At 33.0% G+C, this 23,275-nt stretch overlaps 2 protein-coding genes across 2 annotated transcripts in view; one reads left to right on the top strand and one right to left on the bottom strand.

Annotated features, from left to right (window-relative positions):
- LOC111051415 (transmembrane protein 183) lies at positions 1 to 8,340 on the bottom strand. Its single transcript, XM_022337930.2, has 7 exons — positions 8,113 to 8,340; positions 6,375 to 6,455; positions 5,863 to 5,913; positions 5,051 to 5,258; positions 3,958 to 4,156; positions 2,897 to 3,043; positions 1 to 1,567 (listed from the first exon to the last, which is right to left on the bottom strand). The coding sequence occupies exons 1-7, from the start codon at positions 8,171 to 8,173 to the stop codon at positions 1,319 to 1,321; spliced, it is 996 nt and encodes a 331-aa protein (XP_022193622.2). The 5' UTR covers positions 8,174 to 8,340; the 3' UTR covers positions 1 to 1,318.
- Positions 8,341 to 8,731: 391 nt separating this feature from the next.
- The window catches only part of LOC111044223 (liprin-alpha-1), a 306,418-nt gene continuing 291,874 nt past the window's right edge, over positions 8,732 to 23,275 (top strand). Inside the window, exon 1 of the mRNA XM_039432367.1 lies at positions 8,732 to 9,308. Coding sequence (XP_039288301.1) covers positions 9,060 to 9,308 — 249 coding nt within the window. The 5' untranslated portion in view covers positions 8,732 to 9,059. The remainder of the gene's footprint in view (positions 9,309 to 23,275) is intronic.

The raw sequence follows: 23,275 nt of genomic DNA, 5'->3' as shown, positions 1-23,275 counted from the left end.
TGGTCTTCGAGATGTACATAAATTTCTCCAAAGAAAACAATATACTATTTATTTGTTTCTATTTACAAATATATCAAATCTAAGGAATTTCCCAGAGCTCACTACCAATTATTTTGGTATGGCTCCTTAAAAATAAATATTGAAAGCTTAATTTTCAATGCCTTGAATATTTAAGAAAAATATTTAATTTGAATTGAATGCTCAAAGATATAATTTACGAAAAAATACATGAGATCTTGAAGTCAAGTATAATTTATCTAGGTTATACAAACGTAAGTACAGTACAAAAGAATTACTCCACCTTACATTAGTAACTAATTTATCAATGTTTGGGAGAAATATACACTGAAACATGTAATTATAAGGAACGCGGGGCTTCGGTAAAATGATTAGGTATATTAATTCCACTTATTGAGTTGTTTCGGTCTATTAAAATCAAAATATTTAAAAAGCTATATAACAACACAACATGCTATTCAGTTTAGTTTGAGCAAAAATAAACATTGTTTTCTCAAAATTTATAGAGCGGAATGTAAAGTAGAATAATTATGTACTTGTTACATTTATCACAATTCGCCCAGTAAACTGAACGAATTAAAAATTCAATGGAATACTTTTTGTAATAAAAAGTGGCAGTGATTTTTGTCCTTGAAAATCCATCTCCATAATGCATTTAATCCATCGAAATCATCAGGAAATGAACTGTAGTGGACCATTTTTATTTGCTATAATTTATTGAAAGTACTTTCTATACATTTCAATAAAAATGTGGCTATTTCATAATTCACCTGCACCATCAATTCCACCAAGATGATGGGAAATTCTAAATCTCCATTTCAAAAGGGTGTATTTTATATATTGTTAAAGCATTACAGAGTAGACCTATATCAATTAAAAACTCCAAAATAACTTACTAGTAATTAAGAGAATTGATTGATAATATTTATATGTCAAACACCGGTTTGTAATGCTCTTATGTTTCTTTTGTAGTAGTCATCATTCTCAATTAAGCTGATAATTACTTAGCGCTGATGTGGCATTAAAACTAACCTTGCATGGTCTAACCCAGCATCACTGTTTCTTAACTCTTCAATAGTTTCTAAACTTAATTATTCAATTTATAATAGTTATATTATTATAGGTTGTTATAGTTATATTATATATATAGTTATATATAGTCAACTATTTTTCGGGGATGTTTTACGTTTTATGAAACAAATTTATAGAACACATTAACTGTAGGAGATCATCATGTTCAATTATTTTTTAGTAATATGATTTACGTTTTATGAAACAACTTTGAAGAACAAATTTAGTGTTAAAAATCATCGGATGTATTTACTTGACTGTAGGGATAGGGGTAGAGTGGATGCCACCAATCTAATACATGTATTTGACTGACGGGGTTGAGTGTGAAAGTAGTGGAATTGTAGTCAACCACATTCCTCGGTCCTGAACCAAACACCAGCTGAATTCTGTTTCGCAGCGAATGATCCAACGTCAGTGACACTGACATCAGAGTCTGGCCGAGTACCATTGGCGGTGGATTGTAGCTTGGACATGAAACCTGCAAAATTATTTCAAATAAAACCAAACAAAACCCAATATATACATGCTATTTTCTTCCTGAACACTAGAATATTAAATTGAGCATTCGAGCCTATTTAACTTGTTTGTTATGATTTACTTGAAGAAAAATGAATAAAATTAAACCCAAACTCTACATGCTACTTTCTTCCTGAATTTTAGTTTTTTAATCGATCCTTCAAGTGTATTTAACTTATGACTTACTTGAAAAAAAATATAACAAATTTATTTATTTGGCTAGCATAAACAATACAACAATTTAAAATTGCCTAGAAAAAAAAAGAGATTCACGTTATAAAGTGAGTGGAAATAATAGAACGGCATAGTCAACAGTTTTTTCTCCACCGCCTTCTGTAGTACGATATATTTTTGTAATTGAGATTTAGTATTCTGGTAGTTCATTATATTTGTACACAGCCTGCAAAGAATTCATCAGTGGTACGGAACTAGAAAAGAATGGAGCTATCTGCTTTGTCAAATTGTCATTACAAGGATTGTAAAACAATTGTTAATCAGTTGCTGACTCTATAACGTGAATCTCACTAGGCCTATACCACATTGAAAAATAAGTTGAGTTGTTGAAAAGTTACATCATGATGCCAAAACCCTTGAAATAAAACTTTCATGAAATAAAATTAAACTTGACTGAAATGTCTGAATTCTTCAGGTCGAATCTGATTAGATTTAGGGCCTCTGGCGTGACAGAAGGACTTCTTAGTGGTCAGATTATGGATATTGATGTGGAATAAGATACAACTCATGCCAGGTGGATTTGTCAATCAAACCAAGTCCGAAGTGCTACAGTTTTGGCAATAAATTTGCATTCTATCGGAAGAAATGCTTGAAATATGATCTACCTTAGTTCTAATATACTTTATTAAACCATGTCTGTCTTATCAACAAAGATCTTGTAACCTGTTGAAAGACTCAAAATTGCGGTAACTTTTGGTTGTATGTTTGAATTTTACAGAAATGAATGTCTGGAATGAGAGTATTATTGTATTTCAATGAATCTACTACACAGAAGTATCTAATTAATCTATTAAGTAATTAATCTACTTCACAGAAGTATCTAATTAATCTATTAAGTAATTAATCTACTTCACAGAGGTATTAAAAAAATATCTCACATTGGTATGATTTACAATCATAGACAATACAATACTCAAAACGGAATTGAAGCATTCATAAAAAAATTAATAACTGCATATTAAAGTATTTTAATACTAAGTGTTTTTTCAATTTTTAATAAGTTTTGATAGGTTCAAGGGTTCACGAAAAACATACAATAAATTAAAATGCAAAGTACCTTGAGGCATTTGCAGCCTTCTTCGGTGTTGGCACAAACTCCTAACATCTTCTCGGGGAAGTTTTTGTAAATAGATGCCGCTCTACTGTTTGAACTATCAGTCTTCTGCAGCTTGAACCAGTAAATCCAGTTGTTATTTTTAGCTTTCTGCAAAATATAATCACGAGTTAAAAACAATTCAAGGCTTTGAAATATAAAATTAAAACAATAATAGGAATCTGAAATATGCAGATGAGTGTGATAATTCGCTTAAAATTAACAAAAGTGGGTTTCTATTTTACAATGGAAATGGCATGATAATTAAATTTTCAATTTTAAATTGATTAAAGAGTTAATAAACAATTTTCTGAATTATCTATCTATTCAGAGATAAAATCATATACAGACCACGATTGTGGATGAGACCAGAGATAAAATATAATATATAGGTATCAGCTATAAAATATGATACTTATATCTCATCTCTGATGGGACGTTCACTTTTCAATGAAGCTAGTTGTTCCTTCTGATATCCGGATTGATACTGTAAGGCCGTTTGCATGGTTAAAGCTTGAACTCGATTTAATCAGCTGGTGGCTTAAAACTCAAAATATAACACATTATAACAAACTAGACTTGATACGGATTTAAATGTAGTTTAAAATGAAATTTGGTTTAAACTGTCACTGTGCAAACGGCCCTAAGAATAGTGATGATAATGAATATTCAAAAAAATTTATCATAAATTACATAAAAATGTTTTGACTCTTCAATTCAATATCATATTCTAATTCGATGAGCTCACTAAAAAAATACTTATTTATTTTCTTGGTCAGATTATGGATATTGAGGTGGAATAAGATACAAATTATGTCAGGTGGATTGTGAATCGAACCAAGACCGAATAAATTTGTATTTTATAGGATGAAGGCTTGAACAATGATTCATCATAATGCTAATCTACTACATGAAGATATATTTATCCATATCTGTCTTATCCACGAATTTCGACTTGGCAGCTCGTCGAAGTAGCACAAAGTGCTACGTGGAGAGACTTCTAGCACTTATAAAATGTTAATTACCTCATGCCACAGCAGAACACATTGTCGTTTTATAAGCTGTCTGGGATCAGCCTCAAAAATCATTTTTGACTTGGATCTTTCGACTAATGGCTTGTACATGATGTATAGAGCCCGGATCACAATGACACGGAGTCCACGATTGTGGATCAGACGGTCAGGTTTCAATAAAGCTGGCGTCTTTCTCATATCCGGGTTAAAACTGTAAAAAATAGTGATGATAATATTAATGAATGGTCAAGAGAAATTCATAAGATTTTCCATGATCTTCGATTCAGTTACTTATGATTGAGACAGACGAGTGACATTTTAGTATGTTTCAAATGTTTAGTATGAATTATCAATGAAAAGGGATTTTTCAGTCTTTTTCAGATACCATGAAATTAAAGTTTGTCCTTATAAGAGCATGAATATCACATTGTGAACCGATTTCATATTAGGCCTGAATGTAACAGAACAAGTTAATATTTACAATCCAAGCAAATCAATCATTTTGAAAACAATTTTTTTTGAATTCGCATGTCTACTTTGCTCCTTTATGGTCAATTATTATGGTCTCGTGAAGTTAGGAAAGTTGTCATAACATGTGAAACCTCATATGAAAGGGGAATTGTGTAGAAAATAATCTTTTAATAAATCGCATTGTAAAGGTTTCTTGTTTGCCACTTTAAAAATATCAGAATGAAAATAGAACATTTTACTTTAGTTATTATTTTATCAATAAGATTTTCTATATTAAACTCGATAGGAAGCAATAAGCAAGTCTTCTACATCAAACAAAACTTACGTTCTAAGATTTAATTTCATTTTCCAAATTGGATTCAATTTTTATCCAAGAAATCAATGTTATTGATAACAAGAAACGGGCAGATTTTGAAACTACCTTGATTCCTTCAAATTCTTTAGTTCAAACCAAGTTATATACAGTATTATTTTTGATTTTCAAAGATCACACTCAAAAGTCCAAAAATACATAAACCGTATAATAAACATTACCAATGATCAACTAATAATAAATAATAATACTTTTATGAACAATACTATGTTATTTTTTGAAGAATCTATTAACATTCATCGTGTAAGTTTTATGACTTGCCTTTTATACAAATGCATCCAGAACGTAACAGTACAGACAACATGGTGAGTACTTTTACAGATGCACGCGAACGTGCAGACATCTTCTGGACGTATGTATTTGGAAAGTATGTACCAAATATCTATTGGATAGGTGCGACCTCCACTGACCAATACTTTCTTGACAAGCTTCTTTTTGCGCTGAGATTTCTCATCTCGAATATCATCACCTGAAAAAGAGACATCTTGTCAATTTAGAAGTTCATACAGACATGTTAATCAGCAGCAATTATTTGAGGCAAGAAAACTTCAGGACAAGGGTGAAAATAAAGAAAAGATTACCAATAATCAATTTTGGTAATGGGAAACTATTTTCTTCTGTAAGCACCCTTGAATATAATTTGACTTGAAGTGAGTGCGACATTAGAAAAATACATGGAGTTTGTCTAGATATAAACATTTGTTCAGATAGATGGAATAAGATCAATACAATAGGAACCATGAAATATTAATTATAATTTATTAATAAACTTCAGAATGTGTGTTGAATATTATTGAGATCGATAGAATGGATTCTCATAAGTATATTTATTACATTGTTTGAAAATACGAACGGTAACTTAAAACGCACAGCACGCTCATGCCCAAAACTGTATTTTTCCAATTTACTACACACAAGTATATACAATAATATCTCAATTCATTTCGAAAGGTGATAACCCATAGGTATAAATCCATCTCAAATGAAATGAAGAAATGTGAATACTGTCAAAATTTCCTTCAAACACCAAACATTACATTGGGCAATAAAGTTTTGAATATAAAATTGATTACCTGAATCGATAAGGACGGCTTGAGGTTCATCTTCTATTTTCAATTGCTGAACTGGAAATAAAACAGACAATCATTAATAGTAGTAAACATAAATTGTAGTTGAGCCGATTTGCGTTTAAAAGAAATGAGCTATCAAATAAGATATGTAGTAGCTTGCAGTAATAGTTATATCGTAATAAATTAAGTTATAGTGTAAGTGTAACTGCATCAAAAATGCCTATGGTAATGTCTTTTAGTAAATCGGATTTGGTCAGCCCCGATCATTACTCGGCGCCTACTTTCAAGCACAGCTACAACAAACTGCAATAAGACAATAAAGGCTTGTATCTGTTTTGTTCAAGTCTTACTTCGTTAACTATGAGTTCTGAAAACTCACTTCCCAAATGTGCGATAGACTACCACTTTGAATTGATTTATTCACCCCTAGTACATTTACCAATAGTAATTGTGACTATTGAAGAAGCTCAGTGATTTTGTGGCCATTACCCTCGGCAAAAAACAAATGAACCAACCTCCAGCAACCAGTGAATCGTTCGATTTTTTCACTCTTCCTCTGGGCGATTCAGCATTGGCAAAATCTCCAAGTGTGATATCTACAATAGAAATGAGAACAGGTGAATAGATTTTTTAAAAAAAAAATCAACTAGGACTTAATTCCCTTAATTCGACTAAATTTGACCTCGAACCTTTCATTTTTTTTCATTATACTTGACACTCATAAACTTGTTTTTATGGTTTTGAAAATAGTTCGATTAATCTTGTTTCTTCATACTACTTGAAGGGTAGGTTTCAGTCAGTATTTTAAAAAAATGTTTCTCCAATTTCTCTAACATCACATCAGGTATCCCAGGGCTCTACTCTGGGGCCACTTCTCTTCATTCTCCATGTTAATAAACTTCCTGCATCTGTAAGTAATGATTTCGTTAAACCATTCATGCTTGCTGATATATAAAGAGTGAGTCATATGTATGGGAAGCCATCAATATGTTAGAGACTGTTGTAGATATTAATAATACTGTAACTTTCAGGATAATTTATAGGGACAATACTCTACCTTTTGACGTACAACTAAATCAACTAATCTCAACCCCTCATAAGGCGGTGACTTAGGAGTTGTAACTCAAATATTTTAAATGAAAACACCCATTGTGTGGTATTATGTTCAATTATTCTTAAAATGGGTTTATAGAATATGACATTAGACTGGTCAATAAGTTATCAAATGTTTTTTAAAAATATGACTTTGTTTGTTTCAAGACAAATATGAAAGCTTTAATTGTTGAAATATCTATAAACAATAAGAACAAATTGTTAATGAATGTACGATATTATTTGTTTAGCCAATGCTCTTATTCAATTTACTTTTTGTATTTGACTTTGTTAGCCTACGCAATTTTTGTACAAAAATGAAATAAATTTTCATTTTTGTAGTCTTATGTAAAGAGAACTCTTGCTTTTAAAAAACTACAGTAGGCCTAATCTTAATACCTTTAATACCTTCAGCTTCATCCATTACCCACAATTGTGGGATCGATGGCGTCAAAAAATCAATACACGTACAAAACACTCATAAAAAAAACTCCAGTGCTCACTGCTCACGCTCTCAATAAAAATTTAAATTATCACCCATAAATTCGTTTACACTGTAATATGCCTTTGCACACAGTAGCACGGTTCTCCTGAAGGTGGCCTCATCAATAATAAGGGTTCATACCCTAATAAATAAGGGTGTGATTGCATTAAATGCTTAGACCTATAGGAAGCAAGTGCTCAGAAGTGCACGTCGAATTCTGTTTGAGCCAAAAACAAAGTCAGTAAAGAAAAACGTTGACTTGCATGCAGCTGCTCATACTGAACGTAGCTAGCAAGTGTACGCTTTCAGTGTGAATGTTCCTATTGCTCTTTCCAGAATTTGTTTCTCTGCACGCTTGGTCATTAATAAGAAGCGAGTACTTGCATTTGTGATTATACACTTACAACTAAGATGAATTTTTCAGAAACCTTTTTTTTCTTGCTAGCCGAGATTTTTAACTCTATATTCTGTAAACATCCTTGAATCTATGCAAGGAAATTCATCAGATTCCGGTACATTCAATTCTAGATTCTGATAGAAAACATTTAAATATTAATGAACTTTTTTAAGTAGATTTTTACGTTTTCTTTTTTCAAAACAATAATGCAACGTAATAAAAGAATGATTCGAGTAATTTACTAAACAGAGAATAAGAATAACATAACCACATAACCTACCGCCGACAAAAGTGGTGCGATTACTAGAAATAGTTCTCTTAGATTTCTTCTTTCCAGTCATATCAAGAAAATCTGATTACTGTGTTAATTGCCCAGAAAATACTACATTAATTTAGTTAAAAATAAAAAAATAATATTAAAAAAGACTTGAACACTAGATTTGTAGAGGTTAGGTGAACCAGCAAACCAGCCAGCTGCCCAGCTGGAGCTGATAGCTCACAGCTGACTGAATCGAGAACTGAACTGAGGTCGATATGCCGACTATCGAACTACCAGACTTGAAATTGAAACCAATTTTAGTAGAAAATATAAATTTGAATATGAAATAATAATAATATTGAATCATCAATTTCTTTCAAAATTGATTACAGATTAGATTGTTGGAAGATATTATTGTGTGTTGTTCAGCTCTGAACTAGAATCGAGGTTTTAAATATATTAGTTCTAATCAGTTTGATTTTTCATTATTCAAAAAAATAATTCACTACTTTAATTTTTCTTTCTCCTATGTTTGAATTAATTTGATATTATTTCCAGTTTCCACTAGTATAGAAATATCTTCAACACTATAATCACTGCCCTCAAGATATTGGGTATTTTACCCCCACCCAACTGACGTCAGAGCGTAAGATAAGATGGCTACTGGGGTTTTACTGTTCAGTGCTTGGAGTAAAGGGACATTAATTTTTAGGTGTGTCGCTTCCGTATTTTGGCAATAATGTCGATTAAATTAACATCTTTAAAAGTTTTGGTGGTTATGTGTCGTGTATTTAAGCTTGAACTTGTACTAGTGCGAATTTTTGGTAGCTAATGAGCCGCAAGTGATACTACGAAATGTTTAGTAATCTGTGAAGATAGGCCTAGCCTAGGCCGCCGCCTCTTATCTTTCCTACTGTAAATATTATATAGTTTTTCTTTGTTATCGATAGTTTAAAAAATCATTCAAAATGTGGAACATGATGTGTGATGTAATGCCTACCATATCAGAGGATAGTATAAGTCAACGGAGTTCGCAGTTCTCAGGGGAGGATGCGAACTTCGAACAGCTCATGGTTTCCATGCTTGACGAAAGGGACAAGTTGATGGAAAGTTTGAGGGAAACACAAGAACGTCTCGGAGAAATTGAAGGCAAATTATCGGATGTGGAGAAGGAGCGAGACTCGCTGCAGAGACAGATCTCGGCTAACCTACCCCAGGTGAGTGCTTTACTACACTATCCTACTACTGTGCATAACTTATCGGCCATTCAAGCTGCTTGCTGTTGGTAACGATTTTATTGATTTATCAAGACCCGATATTCTTTACTGCTCTTCGTTGTAAATAATATCCAGTTATAAAGCTATGAAATGCGTATGTTTGAAATATTTTAAAAATTGAATGATAACTGAAACGTACCTTTCAAACTGATATCATTCAGCCGGCTTCGTAAGTTCAATGACCGTAACTGTCATTTCATTTCCAAACTATCGACTCTTTCAGCATTGTTATACCAATGTTTATACCCATATAGGCCTATACTGTTCTATTTGTAATTAGGCAGTAACATATAAATGTTATCAGCACTATAGTAGCGTTTTAGATTAATTAATCAATAATTATGCACTCTGCAATGCTTAGTAACATAACCTTACTCAATTATCATTGATCTTCATATCAACTCATCTATGCTTTTGTAATGTAAAGAACAATCGATTCATTTTATTCATTGCACGGTAGACCTGATGTTAATAATGATATAGCCTATAACAAATTACAAAGGCCTAATTACTATTTTACTTGATAGCCTCATTCAACTTACTTGAATGAAGCAGGTAAAAAGTTTTTCTTGTCATTTATGAATTGTAAGCTATCATTATTTTAGAAATATTTAAGATTGTGTCACAAAAATTATTACCAAATTATTATTAATTAAAAAATAATTATTATTATTGTGCCAAATTATTACCGTATGTATCTTCTAGAGCTGTGTAGTTTGTGGAGTCTACAAAGGCCACCTTGAAACTTTATTTTCAACTTGTTCTTCATTTTATAAAAAGAAAATACCTAATCAAGCCTCCTTTGTAAATAATGAAACCATTATGTTATCAAAACAAATTTCTATCCTTTCCTTGCTTTATCAATCTTATTTTTTTGGTTTTCATTTGAATGAACTTTTTGAAGAGAAAATAATGTTGCTTCGTGTGTTGACAATGAAAAGTGTTACTATAAGTTTTAAGGACCAAAGCAATTGTATTACCAAATTCAAGAACTTAAGTACAGTACTTACTTTTAAATATGAGTAGCCTATCATTTTTTTCATTTTTTTGAAAGTAGTTATAAGGCGATTATCTTATCTCAGTAGATAGTAGTAGCTCAACTCATTATTTATGGGGTCTTGTATCTTTTCGTCATTTCAAAGATAATTTTTCTTTAAAAATACTGTACTTGCTCAAATTTTATAGTGTTTTTTAGGAATGTACAATTGAAGTTAATGTATTAGGTTTCAGTACAGTTGTGTTTTGTTTATTACTTTTCTTGCCCTACTACCGTAGCCGTAGGTAAAGGAAGTAATGCTTTCACTAAACCATAAAGCTACGCAAATTTCATGGCTTCAGTACGTAGAGCTCCCTTATATCCAAAAAAGTAGTTTTAGTATATTTCCTTTTCACTTCTACCTAGGTAAAGAGGGTATTGATTTCTAAAAAAAAAACGGTTTTGACGCCTTCTTAGATAATTTTTTGGGGTATGTGTGTTACACTAGCTTGTGAACAGGATAACTCAACTTGAAATTTACAACATTCTTAAAGACCAAGGACGTAATACGAACAATTTCGACCCCAGTGATATCAGATGACTGAGAAAAATGCCTAAATGAAGAAAATACATACTTTTTAGCGATTTTCTGGAAACGGATCTAAATTTTTTTAATTCACACAGTAGGTTATCTTTAGTCATTCAGAAGTCTATTTATATATATAGTCATTCAGAAGCTCTATAAATTATTATCATAAACCGGTTTTTAAAAATTGCAAGAGTTCCGCCCATTTTAATTTACGGAGGATGATTATAGGCCTATTTTCAGATCAAGTATTCAGTACCGTACGTCAACTTTTTCATAAAGATGCTCAATTTACCAAGGAAGGTTAAAGGCCTATTTTCATTTTTATGCTGAAAAGTATCAACAATTATTATTTCAAATTATTAATCTCTTCAGAAGTGAAAAGCTGATAATTGAATAGGAATCCAGACATAAAAGGCTACCAAATCTTTAATAATTTAATTGAATTGGTAGTTAGTTTTTTCAAATAATAGTCAATCAATAAGATTATTATCATCAAGTATAATTACCAAGAATCACCTATCAAGTTCAATTATCCAATATAATTATCAATGTATGTGTGTTCACTCTCATAAATTGAATTAGGTACACACACAAATTTTCAATTAGTACACTGGCAGGCTTACAGACTTCTGTCTAAATCTACTATTTTTTCAATTAGGTGTAGGCTACAAACATTTGAATTGTCCCTTAGCTGTTTTATATATTATTTTACTTTGTCTAACTTACAAATCACTCAATTTGAAATATTAGCTATGAGAGTTTGAAATCAGTAGTACCAAGAACAATATTTTCAAGAGCTTGATTAACGGTGTACCATTTTCAATTGTGACAGATCTGTAACTTAGCCATTATGTGAGGATGGCTTTCATCCCACCTGGTAGCTTATGTAATAGTCTATTGTCGTTGATATTTCCATTATCAGCTTCAATGTAGATTGGTAAGATCTGGGCTTGACAGTTGTGATGCATGCACAATGTACTCACATACAGTATCCAATCTCTTAGTTGAATTGTGCTTGAGGGAAATCATTGTGTATAGACCAGATTTTGTGTCGTCCGCAAAGTTTACAAAAAACAAATAATTGCTCATATTGTATCAAGGAATCACAATAAATGCTATTGAAACTTTTACCATTGGTCGTGTTTTGTAAAATGAATTCTTTTCGTTATCATGGCATAGAAATTGGCATTGAGTCATTGAATTGTAAACAATCTTCATCATTTGCTTCCACTCCAACACTTCTAAATAAATGTATACTATTTTTCTGTTACAACCGTAATGTGAACTGGTAGCATATTGTAATGTAACCCCATATTGTAATATCGTCTTAAACTCCCGAACACCAGACTACAAAAATCTTCAAAACATTGTAACTTAGCTACTTCAAATGAGCTCTGAAGGGCGTGAAGGGGGCTCGTATAGCTTCGACTTCGCCCACAATACTGGTCATTTATAAATAGCAAAAATTATGGCATTTTTATCCATCCACAATCCTCCGCTGTTGTGAGATTTACCTTCAGCGAGCAAAATTATTTGTAATAGGCTGCTGTACCAACAATCAGGTTCAGATTCTTAAAAAATCCAGTTTCGGTTTAACTTTTAAAGAAGTTATATATATCCAACGATTAGTGTGATATCCAATCTATATTAAGTAATTGTTGAGATTAGATAAGTGACGTGCTCCCAGTTGAAGTGGGTGGTGGTGGGGTATACCAACTGACAGCCAAGTTAACAGCTTCAAAATCACTTCCGGATGGTTTCGAACCCACCTAAAAATTCAGCTCTATTCATATTTCATATTGTATCCCATTGTCCATGGTTTAAGTCTAGGAATATACGAGCTATTACCAATAGGAAAAATGATTACTATCTTCTGTGAAACTACCAAGTAGGCTAGATTCAGGTCTTTGAAACTCCAATTCGGTTAGATTTTTCTAGCAAGGATAGATTCAACTTTTAGAGTGTGGTATGCAGTTGGTCAGATTGATGTGTTCTTGGTACCTACTACGTTAGAAGGGCACAAGCTCAAGGACATAATATGTACTAAGTAACAATTAACTTCAAATCACTTCCCGGTGGTCTCTAAAACTGTAGATACATCCTTATCTTATTATCATTTTCATTGCACCTGCGCAAGCCTAGTGCTCATGAGAGTGCTAATTATAAAAAATGCAATTCACAAATGCTTTCTTATAATAAATGATAAGCTATAGTGGCCACTTTTTATGTAAATGAAAAAATCACTCTAATCGGAGTAAAGACCAATCCTTAAAACAATGTTTCTCAAATTTGTAAATGAGTAGTGATATCAAGCATCGGCTAATTCAGATATAATGCCATGTAATAGATAATTTACTGATCCTTGGCTCTTGGAACAGTTCAGTGCCGAATATTAAATCAACTTACTAATGGTCAGAGCTAACAAACAATCCGAGCACAATGTTGTTTTACGACTTCAAAGTGAGATAAAGCGCGGGGTTGTTTGAAAACCATCATCGTCGAATGAATAAAGTGCGGATTATCGGGGCGACAGACGAGCTAATTTCGGATTACAGGTGTCTGGCCCTGGCGAAAGAGAGATAGAGCACAACACTATAGTCCTCTACCTCCACCTGTTAGTTGCAATCAGACAGCGTCGGACTTGGATGAAAATTTAATCAACTCATTAAGAGCACGAACTCTACTACTACTAATACTACTACTCATGCTCGTGTACTCATTCATCATTGCAATATTGTTGTGCAAACTCACTCGTTTGTCAGTCGCTTATCTCAGATGTAATTGTATTGTAGCTGGTTTAATGTGTAGCAGTTCCCAGCTCCAGGTGACCAGGTTCGTGTGTGTGTGTGTGTAGCTTCGTTATAAGTTTGAAATGTCCTCTCTCACTAACTTTTTGAAGTTCAACATTTAGTCTTCATGTTACCCACAATTTGTGTTTAAGGTCACGTGTTGGCAGAAAGGAAATCCTTCCCCTATAAAAATACAAATCAATCTTTTTATTGCTTAGATAAGAATCATTCACCTAGTACTCTTGTTGGAAGGGTGACCGTTCGAGCCAAGTCCTCTGAATATGATTCATGAGTTGTTATAGTATATTTCGCACCTAGGGTCAAAAATGATAATATTCCGGCTCGAAATCGGTTTTCAACTAGAAAAGATTGAGAGCCGGAAACACATTTTTGCCCGTTGTGCGAACGCTATTCGCTATTTTTCACCACACAAAAAATAAAGCAATATGCAGGGTGTCCCACCAAGGTTGTAACAGCCGTTGACCATAGATTCTACTCAACATTTCTGACAAAAAATGTTCAGTAAACTTTTTTCCTGTCGACCTTAGTTTTCGAGATATATCGATTTTTCGATATTTTCAGTATATGCCTACTTCCGGTCATTAAATACTCAATAACTCGAAAACTACCGGTCGAATTTCAATTTCAAGGGTATTGTTAGAAAGAGAAAAACATTTTAAACAAGATTAATCTAATTTTATCTGTTGTGAGATATTTTGTAGTTTTTTATCAGGGCTTAAACATGAAAAAATGCTATTCTTCAAATGCCAAGTCAAATTTCAAACCGATTTTTCTTGATTTTTCTCCGGGTAATTATAGTGGTTTCAATATTTCAAAAACTTCTCCATTTCATAAGCTTTCGAATGAGTATAGATTGGAAAAGGCAAGTTCCATGATGAAGTGTTCAAAACTGTTAATATCTGAAATGAACACCTTCGGAATGAGGATATTCACAAACAGCATGCATCAAGTGGTGATCCTAAAGGTGTGAAAACACCTGATTATTGCATTATAGCACATAGCCTAAATCCTATATATAATAATAATCGGAAGTATAAATATTATAATAATAATAATAAAAATGACCGGAAGTAGGCATATACTGAAAATATCGAAAAATCGATATAAAGTTTATAATATATCTTATTTATATTTCATTCATCCAAATAAAATGATAGTATCTTATTGCAATAGTATATTTCGCACCTAGGGCCGAAAATGGGACTTTTCTGGCTCGAAATCGGTTTTCAAGTCCGAGGCCGTAGGCCGAGGACTAGAAAAGATTGAGAGCCGGAAAAAACATTTTTGCCCATGGTGAGAACGTTATTTTTCGCCACACAGGAAAATAAACAATATATATTATATAAGAATAATTGTCTATTATAAGCACTTCCGAAAGCAAAAGTGGAAGGTCATAGCTCTAGCAAATCTGAGGTAATCTGAATATCAAGAAATTGTCCAAGTATTTTTATTTTTTATTCTGATTTGTCTAAATAACCTAAAAGATTATGTTCAATTATATGTAAGAGGTTGAGTTTATACTTTTTATTCTTCCAAATGACAATAAGATGATATTATTATAAATGTTTTAATTATTGAATGATAAACACAAAGAATGAAAAGTTTTTGATCAGCTGTTTTAGCACACTTGAAATTTGGCCAATCTGAATGTCAATGGAAAGTTTTTGATCAGCTGTTTTAGCACACTTGAAATTTGGCCAATCTGAATGTCAATGGAAGTTTAGGTTAGAAGTTCTATCCTACTCTGAAAATAGAATTATTTGAATAGTTTATAATATATATCTTATCTGTATTTTATTCATCCAAATAAAATGATAGTATATTATTACAGAATACTTTATTGAATTCTAAAAGCATAAAATGATTCCGTTTATCCACCATGTTCCATGATAAACGCTGTACTAGGAGGTTTGAGGTTAGATTCTATTATACTCTGAAAATTGAATTTGAATAGTTTATAATATCTCATTATTTGTATTTCATTCATCCAAATAAAATGATAGTATCTTATTGCAAAAACTTTATTCAATTCTAGAAGCATAAACTGATTCCGTTTCATAAACTATTTTGTAAACACGTTCACATCAAATCAGAATCAGCTGACTTCAAGGTTATTTTACAGCCCTAGGGCCATAAAACTTTTACCGGCCTGGTCAGAAAACAATCACTTTCGGCCTCCATATGACGCACGTAAACCAGCTCATTACATCCAAGTGGGGCGAAAAATACTTTATTCAATTCTAGAAGCTGATTCCGTTTCTTAAACTATTTTGTAAACACGTTCACATCAAATCAGAATCAGCTGACTTCAAGGTTATTTTACAGCTCTAGGGCCGTAAAAATTTTACGGGCCTGGTCAGAAAACAATCACTTTCGGCCTCCATATCACAGTAAGCTTATACATACAGTATGGGAACTTGGCGCTAGTACCCTGGCGCGAAAATCCGCCATCTTGTCAGGAAGCTCCGCATTGTAATAAATAGATGGGAATAAGTTGATGGGAGGTTCGGATCACTTTAATGATCCGGATCAATTGATCTCGTTCACTGCCACGAGCTAATCAGAAGATCAGGATTGGAACTTCCTGAGGTCACTCGACGTGTCTAGTATTTGCGCCATGTAAAAAGAATTGGTTGGATAGGCGTTTGATTGACAGTTTCCATTCTGTACCTATTCTGTGTCCATATGACGCACGAAAACCAGCTCATTACGTCCAAGTGGGGTGAAAAATCGCTTCCCGGTGGTTCGAAACCCACCTAAACTGTAGGTCCATTCATCTCTCATTATCATCCGCCTCATTACCCACGCACAAGCCTATAGCTCACGTGAACATCACCCTCATTAAAAAAATAATGATATCTCATGACTGTTAATAATTTCTCTGGTTTATACAAATCACATAGATACTAGGTGCTACAAGGCTCAACTCACACTTACGCGACTCTAGTCGAGAGCATGTTTTTTCAAATGGTGACTCAATCAGTATCTTATCAAAAGGAATGTCATGATCAAGTAATTAAATTATTGAAAATTTCTGAGTTTATAAGTTCTAATTACTAAGGTGAGCTGAGCACGTATAGTTTGTTCAAACTCAGTTAAAAAAATATATAAATTCGAACTAGCTCGTGCAAAATATATACTTCACTACACCTTATTCTACTGTAGAAATAATAATATTACTTGATGTACAATTTTGGAATATTGTTAAAAGATAGATATTGCATTATAGTATTCCAAAAAACTCGAAGAAGTATTCTAGTGTACTGCATTCATTCTAGAAGACATCATTAGCATTTAGTGACTAAAACAAACACAGCCATAGTAAACGCCCTCTGACTCCTTAGTCAGGAAGTGTTGAATGAAGAATGCACTAATGCTGAATGAATGAAGAACTAGTTTGGCGAGCAGGTGTAGGCTGTGAATGTGCGTAGGTATGACAGAGAAAGTTAACTGAGGGAGAAATGAAGCAGCAAGCTGTTATCCTTGAATGATATAATCTCCAGTCAGCCAAATAATCTAATTCCAATGTGTTGTTATGATTGTCGTGGGTGGAGAAGATAGACGTGTTACAGTGTTTTAATTTCAATATCATTTTAAGTTATAAAATTGGAAAGTATTGGAAATTCATTTTAAAATATAAAGATGAGATAGACCAACGGCATTTTGATTTTTTTTCGTACAGTGTAGGCTACACTTATTGTAAGAACTTTTGTTGTTGAGAATAGAAATATTTTTTTTTACATAGGGTTTGAATTGGGAACCTGGTGGAAAACTAGAGAGAAAGTTTTGCTGCAATGATTAGAGATCAGTTTGGAAAAGATAGTAAGGAACTGAAATTGATTGAGAATGGCGAAAAATTGTTATGCACTTTGAATACGTTAAGAATTTTCCAATTATTCATTGAAGATATACTGCAATGTGAAATAATGATTGATAAGAAATTCTCAAAAATTCTGATTAATTTTATCAATTTTAGATACTAGATTCGATTGTGACACCATTATCCAGAAAACTGTTATTCGTTTTGCCATAAAACTTGCTCCTATTCAAAATTAATTCTAATAAGTCAGTCAGAGGCTATGAACCTTAAAATTCGGAAAAACTATACTGAGGAATGCGAATCATGATGTAGCAGTTGATAATATTTGCCTAACCTTTTGTTTTTCAAAATATCACCTGCAGTTGAACTAAAACAAAATTCATCTATAAGTTTTATCAATACACATCGAATCTTATGCACATTTCCAATCTTAAAATGCATTAATTATTTTTATAAACTGTCATGAAAGAGCTCCAATGAATGTTTGACTTTAAATTTAATGATATCATGCTTTATTTTGTAATTGATAAGATGCTTCTAAATAAGTCCAGTGTAATCCTTCCTGAGGATTGAAGCTATTGCTGTCACATTGTTGTTGCATTATGCCGTCATTCTTTTATAAATCATCACACTATTATCATATTTCTGATAATATGTAGCCTATCTTCAGAAATCCATCAATAATATTGTATTGTTTTTGCCCACTATGATGCCTTCAGTAGAGTGTAAATTACCAGCAGGTACCCGTGCTTTGCTACGGGGAACATGACGGAAAAGGATTTTTGTTATTGGACTGATATTGGTATTGGCTTCTCTTGAATAAAAACAATATGCTGTATAAAAAATGCACATATTATTATCTTGACTATAGGTCAAACAGGCTTTTCATTTGATAATTGAGTGGATGAGGCAGCAATTAATCAGGGGAAACGAAATATAATCAATATTACTTACTTGCATTCGTCTTATTTTTTCTGTAAGTTTGTGAGGCCTCTTCTAATTGTTTTTCTCAGTTGGATTAGTAAATCTTGCCCCACTTTAACCTTTTTTTGGGGAGTAGGGGGATAAGGCTCTGAGTGTACAGAAGTGTGAAATAAATGGCCATCAACATCCATAAGTACAATTTAAATTGAAATTGGTTTATTTGCCATAACATTTTACAATCAGTACTTACATTAAAAATACGATAGACATTGAATTTAATTACAATTTTGAATTACATTGAATTTTTTTCAATTACATTGAATTTGTTTTGAAACGTGACTGAAGAACAGTCTTTTTAGGTTGAAGATTACATAAGACATTATTGGTGGTAGGTTGTTGTGTGGCACATACATATTGGGTGCCTCTCCATATGTATTCCCAGTATAAATAACACAATTTATATACACTTCAAATTGAAAAGGATGTATATCTTTAGCCACTTCCAACTCGAATGAAGTCCCAAATGTGTAGGGCATGGACATGGTTGAAATTCAGTCCTCCAAACTCTGGTTAGGCTGACACTCTTGTTCATGGAGTAAATGTGCAGTCTTTCCCAGTTGGTAAAAGCATGAGTAACAATCTCAGCACGCACGTACGCACTCTACTGGAATGTGAAATACATCCATACATAGCATATGATAAAGCTGAAAAAAGGCAGGCTCCACCACCAGGAATAATATGAACTCTATGAGAGACTGGTAAAGCTATGTTTACACCGGAGCTCATTACAAAAGTTTTGCTTTTTGTTTTGGTTATCTGTGTTATTATAGAAATGTAACATATTTAAGCTGCGTTTACACCGGAGTTAATAACACGAGTTATTAACAAAAAGTTATTAACTGAATCGTCGGAAATTTCTCTTGACAAAAGTTAATAACTCATGTTTCTAAGAGAAAATTCCTTGACATCAACAAGATCTTGTTATCAATATAATTGACTTCCATATGATTTCATTTAACGAGAGTATTCTTATGATATAATAGCCGGAATAAAAAACAAAAAATTGTCTTCAAAGTACTTTAAATTGAAACATGTGTGATCATTAACATAATGATCTTCATCTCATCTAATGTAAATAAATTATAATGCGTTTACACCAGAGTTTAAAACAAAAGTTAGAAAACATAAGTTATTAACATTTTCTTTTAGCTGCTAGTTTTGTTATCAACAAAAGTTAATAACTCTGTCACGAGTTTCGTCTGCAGCTGTAGTTATTAGGGAACAGCTGTAGTTGTAGGGTAGTGATGCTGGACGAGGGGGTTGCTGGGAAGATAGTAACCTTTTATTAACAAAAGTTAATGCGATAAAAGAGGCTTTTGTTATTAACATAACACATTTCCTTTGATCTTTACCGACTCTCGATGGATAACATAAATCTTGTTAATAACAAGGAATTTTCTGTTGACAACACGAGTTATCAACTTTTGTTGCGAGACATTTTTGTCGATTCAGTCAAGTTGACAACTTTTTATTAATAACTAATGTTATCAACTCCGGTGTAAACGCAACTTGACATGATGTTATTGACTTTTGTAATTAACATCAGTTGATAACAAGAATGTTAAAAACTTGTGTTATTAACTCCGGTGTAAACGCAGCTTAAGTCATTAACTTCGAGCTCAACCAGTTCCATCATGGTAAAAATATATATTAAATAAATCCGCGAGTTTTGGGTTGAATAAACGAATCACTCTACTCCTTGTAGTTGTAGCCAATATTCATTCACTCACCAACTTACAGAAAATTTACAAAATAGGCCCACTTACTGAAACATTGTAAAGAAAATAGTATTAACAAACTCTAATCATATGTTCTGTACTGTTTGGTCGTTGAACGATAGACTCACATGCAGCGCTAGTTTATTTGGAATTGAAATCGGCCATTGAGGGGACAGCCTGGAAGATTATTACATACTAAAGATCTTGAAGATTTTTGTGATCTATAATATTACAGAAATCTCTATATATATAAAAGCGAAATGGCACTCACTGACTGACTGACTGACTCACTCATTCACTCGCAGAACTAAAAATCTACCGTACCAAAAACGTTCAAATTTGGTAGGTATGTTCAGTTGGCCCTTTAGAGGCGCACTAAGAAATCTTTTGCCAATATTTTAACTCTAAGTGGTTTTTAAGGATTTAAAGTTTGTCTTTTAGCATGTAGGCTATATTCTTCTTATTCTCTTAATTATAATTGAAAAAAGGCCATACCATATGTTAATATAGAACTATAATCTAGAGAGAGTACCTCTTCGAAACAGTTGTTAACTGGTAACTAAATCAATAATTTTGTCAGGTTGGTGGCATTAAGTTGAGTTGACTTTGTTAGGTTGGCACCAAGTTGAAGATTGAAATGCATTTATCGCGGAAAAATTGATTGGGCACTGCTACTTCAATCAGAGCTATTCCTGATAATATTATACTACTAGCCGTCAGGCTCGCTTCGCTCGCCATATCCGTTTAGCCAGACGTTTAGTCTGTACCCCCGACTGGATCGTCCTAACGTATGATAAAAATGCTCAAATGAAAAATGCAGGCGAGCGAAGCGAGCCTGCTGATCTCATTCTTGGACAATCCAGTCGGGGGTCCAGGGGGCGGAGCCCCCTGGCTAGACGGATATGGCGAGCGAAGCGAGCCTGACGGCTAGTATATATATATATATAATATATATATATATATATATAATATATATATATATATATATAATGATAATATCTCGCGCTAAAATACTTCAATGGAACCTTTAATTTCAAGTAAGAGCTAGCATTGGGGGGACGCCGGAGTTCCGTCTGCCCTGAAAGCCGCCACTCACCAAAAAAATGGTCAGTTTTTACGGACGCTACCAAAGTGGAACAGTGAAAGGCAAACTGGGTCTATTCCTACTTTACATCTATCATTTTTTGGCAGCACTGAACCTGTATTCCTCTTAGTTTGTAGTAACATTAAAAAGGCTGAAAAGTAAATAGGCCTATTAAAAGGGTTTTATAGGAGTTATCATTAGTTTAAGTAATATTCTTAAATTGGGGAATTCCTTCATATTCATGGAATCAATAAATTTTGAAAACATATTGTTAATATCATTTTTTTCTTAAATCTCCTTCTAGTATCTAACTGTAATGGAAACAAAACTAAGATATTTATAGGCTCATATCAGAGAAGGTGGTCAATTTGGGTTATCTATTTTATAGGTTAGTAATTCTAATATTATTAACGATCATCATCCTGGCTCTACTCAATAGAAAAATTCTATTGACCGAACCGTTGACTGCTTGACCAGTTACTCGAAATTGATAGTTGAATATGATGAATAAAATGAAATACTATTTATTACTCATACAAACGTTAATATTATATTGAAATGAAATTATTATTTTTTGAAAGAGTATGGATACTTTGATAAATTGAGCTTTTATATACCAGCGAGTTTTAAATCAGTTTCCGCTAACGGTACCATAAACAATAACAAGAAAACATGTGGACTGTGGATTTCCGCGAGTAAACCAAGCTTGTCGTGTGCGTGAAGCGACCTAGTTTGTCGTCGTCCCAGTTTGACGAAATAGCTCAATTCGTCCCAATTTTTACTTTCCTTGCCCTATTACCATAGGTAAGGAAAGTATTGCTTTCCGAAAAAAATTGAGGTACCCCAATTTGTAAATTTCCATACGTTACAAGGTCGCCTGAGTCCAACAAAGTGATTTTTGGGTATTGGTCTGTATGTGTGTGTGTGTGTGTGTGTATGAGTGTATGTGCGTCTGTGTACACGATATCTCATCTCCCAATTAACGGAATGACTTGAAATTTGGAACTCAAGGTCCTTCCCCTATAAGGATCCGACAAGAACAATTTCGATGAAATGCAATTCAAAATGGCGGCTAAAATGTTGTCAAAAACTGGGTTTTTCACCATTTTCTCGAAAATGGCTCCAACGATTTTGATCAAATTCATTCATACCTGAAATAGTCATTGATAAGCTCTATCAACTGCAACAAGTCCTATATCTAAAAATTTCAGGAGCTCCGCCCCATCTATGCAAAGTTCTATTTTAGATTCTCAATTATCAGCCTTCATATACAATTAAAACAACAAATTTTAAGTGGAAAAGATTGAGCATGAAAATCTCTGCAATTAATGTTCAGTAACACTTTCCTAAAATTGAAAATAAGCTTGAAATTCCAGAAAATGTGATTAATAAATTGCAAACTGTTGATTCTATTAAAATCATTCACTATGAAGAGATAGCAGACCTCGTGTGTCTCCAGCGTTATAGTCCTGTCACCAGCTGGCTTAGATATTCGAATAGTAGACTTGAGATGCGTGGGAACACTAGCGTCAGGTGATAAATTTTCATAACGGCAAGGAAAGTTGTGACCCCGCATTGGGAAGGCATAGGCATTGTGCGTTTATACCTCTTCAAGGTCTTTGGTCTAACTGATAAGAAAAAAAATACGTCATATCCGGTTCCTTCACTGATCAGTTAATAGTACTTTCCACCAATGGAAAAGAACTTAAATAGAGAAGCTGAACGTAAACAGACATGGCTGAATACGAGGCTGTTCACAAATAATGGACTTCATTATAATGTATTTGGGAGCAGAGAAATGCATGATTACATAAATTCTTTAACATTTAAAATATTTTACAAAGCATTTAAAACAACTCCTGATGGTTTCCATTTTAATTGATTGCAATGAAATAGGTTAAGTTCTAGTTTTGTTTAAAAAATATG

The sequence above is a fragment of the Nilaparvata lugens genome, chromosome 7 (assembly GCF_014356525.2).
Source record: "Nilaparvata lugens isolate BPH chromosome 7, ASM1435652v1, whole genome shotgun sequence".
NCBI classification, from domain to species: domain Eukaryota; kingdom Metazoa; phylum Arthropoda; class Insecta; order Hemiptera; family Delphacidae; genus Nilaparvata; species Nilaparvata lugens.
Note: the sequence above shows the minus strand (reverse complement) of the source record. Positions and strands in the feature narration are given on the sequence as shown.

What these genes read in the sequence shown, in the direction of transcription:
- LOC111051415 (XM_022337930.2), bottom strand. Translation starts at nt 8,173, where the DNA reads ATGACTGGAAAGAAGAAATCTAAGAGAACTATTTCTAGTAATCGCACC. An exon ending in TCGCACCACTTTTGTCGGCG is followed by an intron (nt 6,456 to 8,112) that starts GTAGGTTATGTG and finishes TTTCTATTGTAG; the next exon opens with ATATCACACTTGGAGATTTT. An exon ending in AGCCGTCCTTATCGATTCAG is followed by an intron (nt 5,259 to 5,862) that starts GTAATCAATTTT and finishes TCTCTTTTTCAG; the next exon opens with GTGATGATATTCGAGATGAG.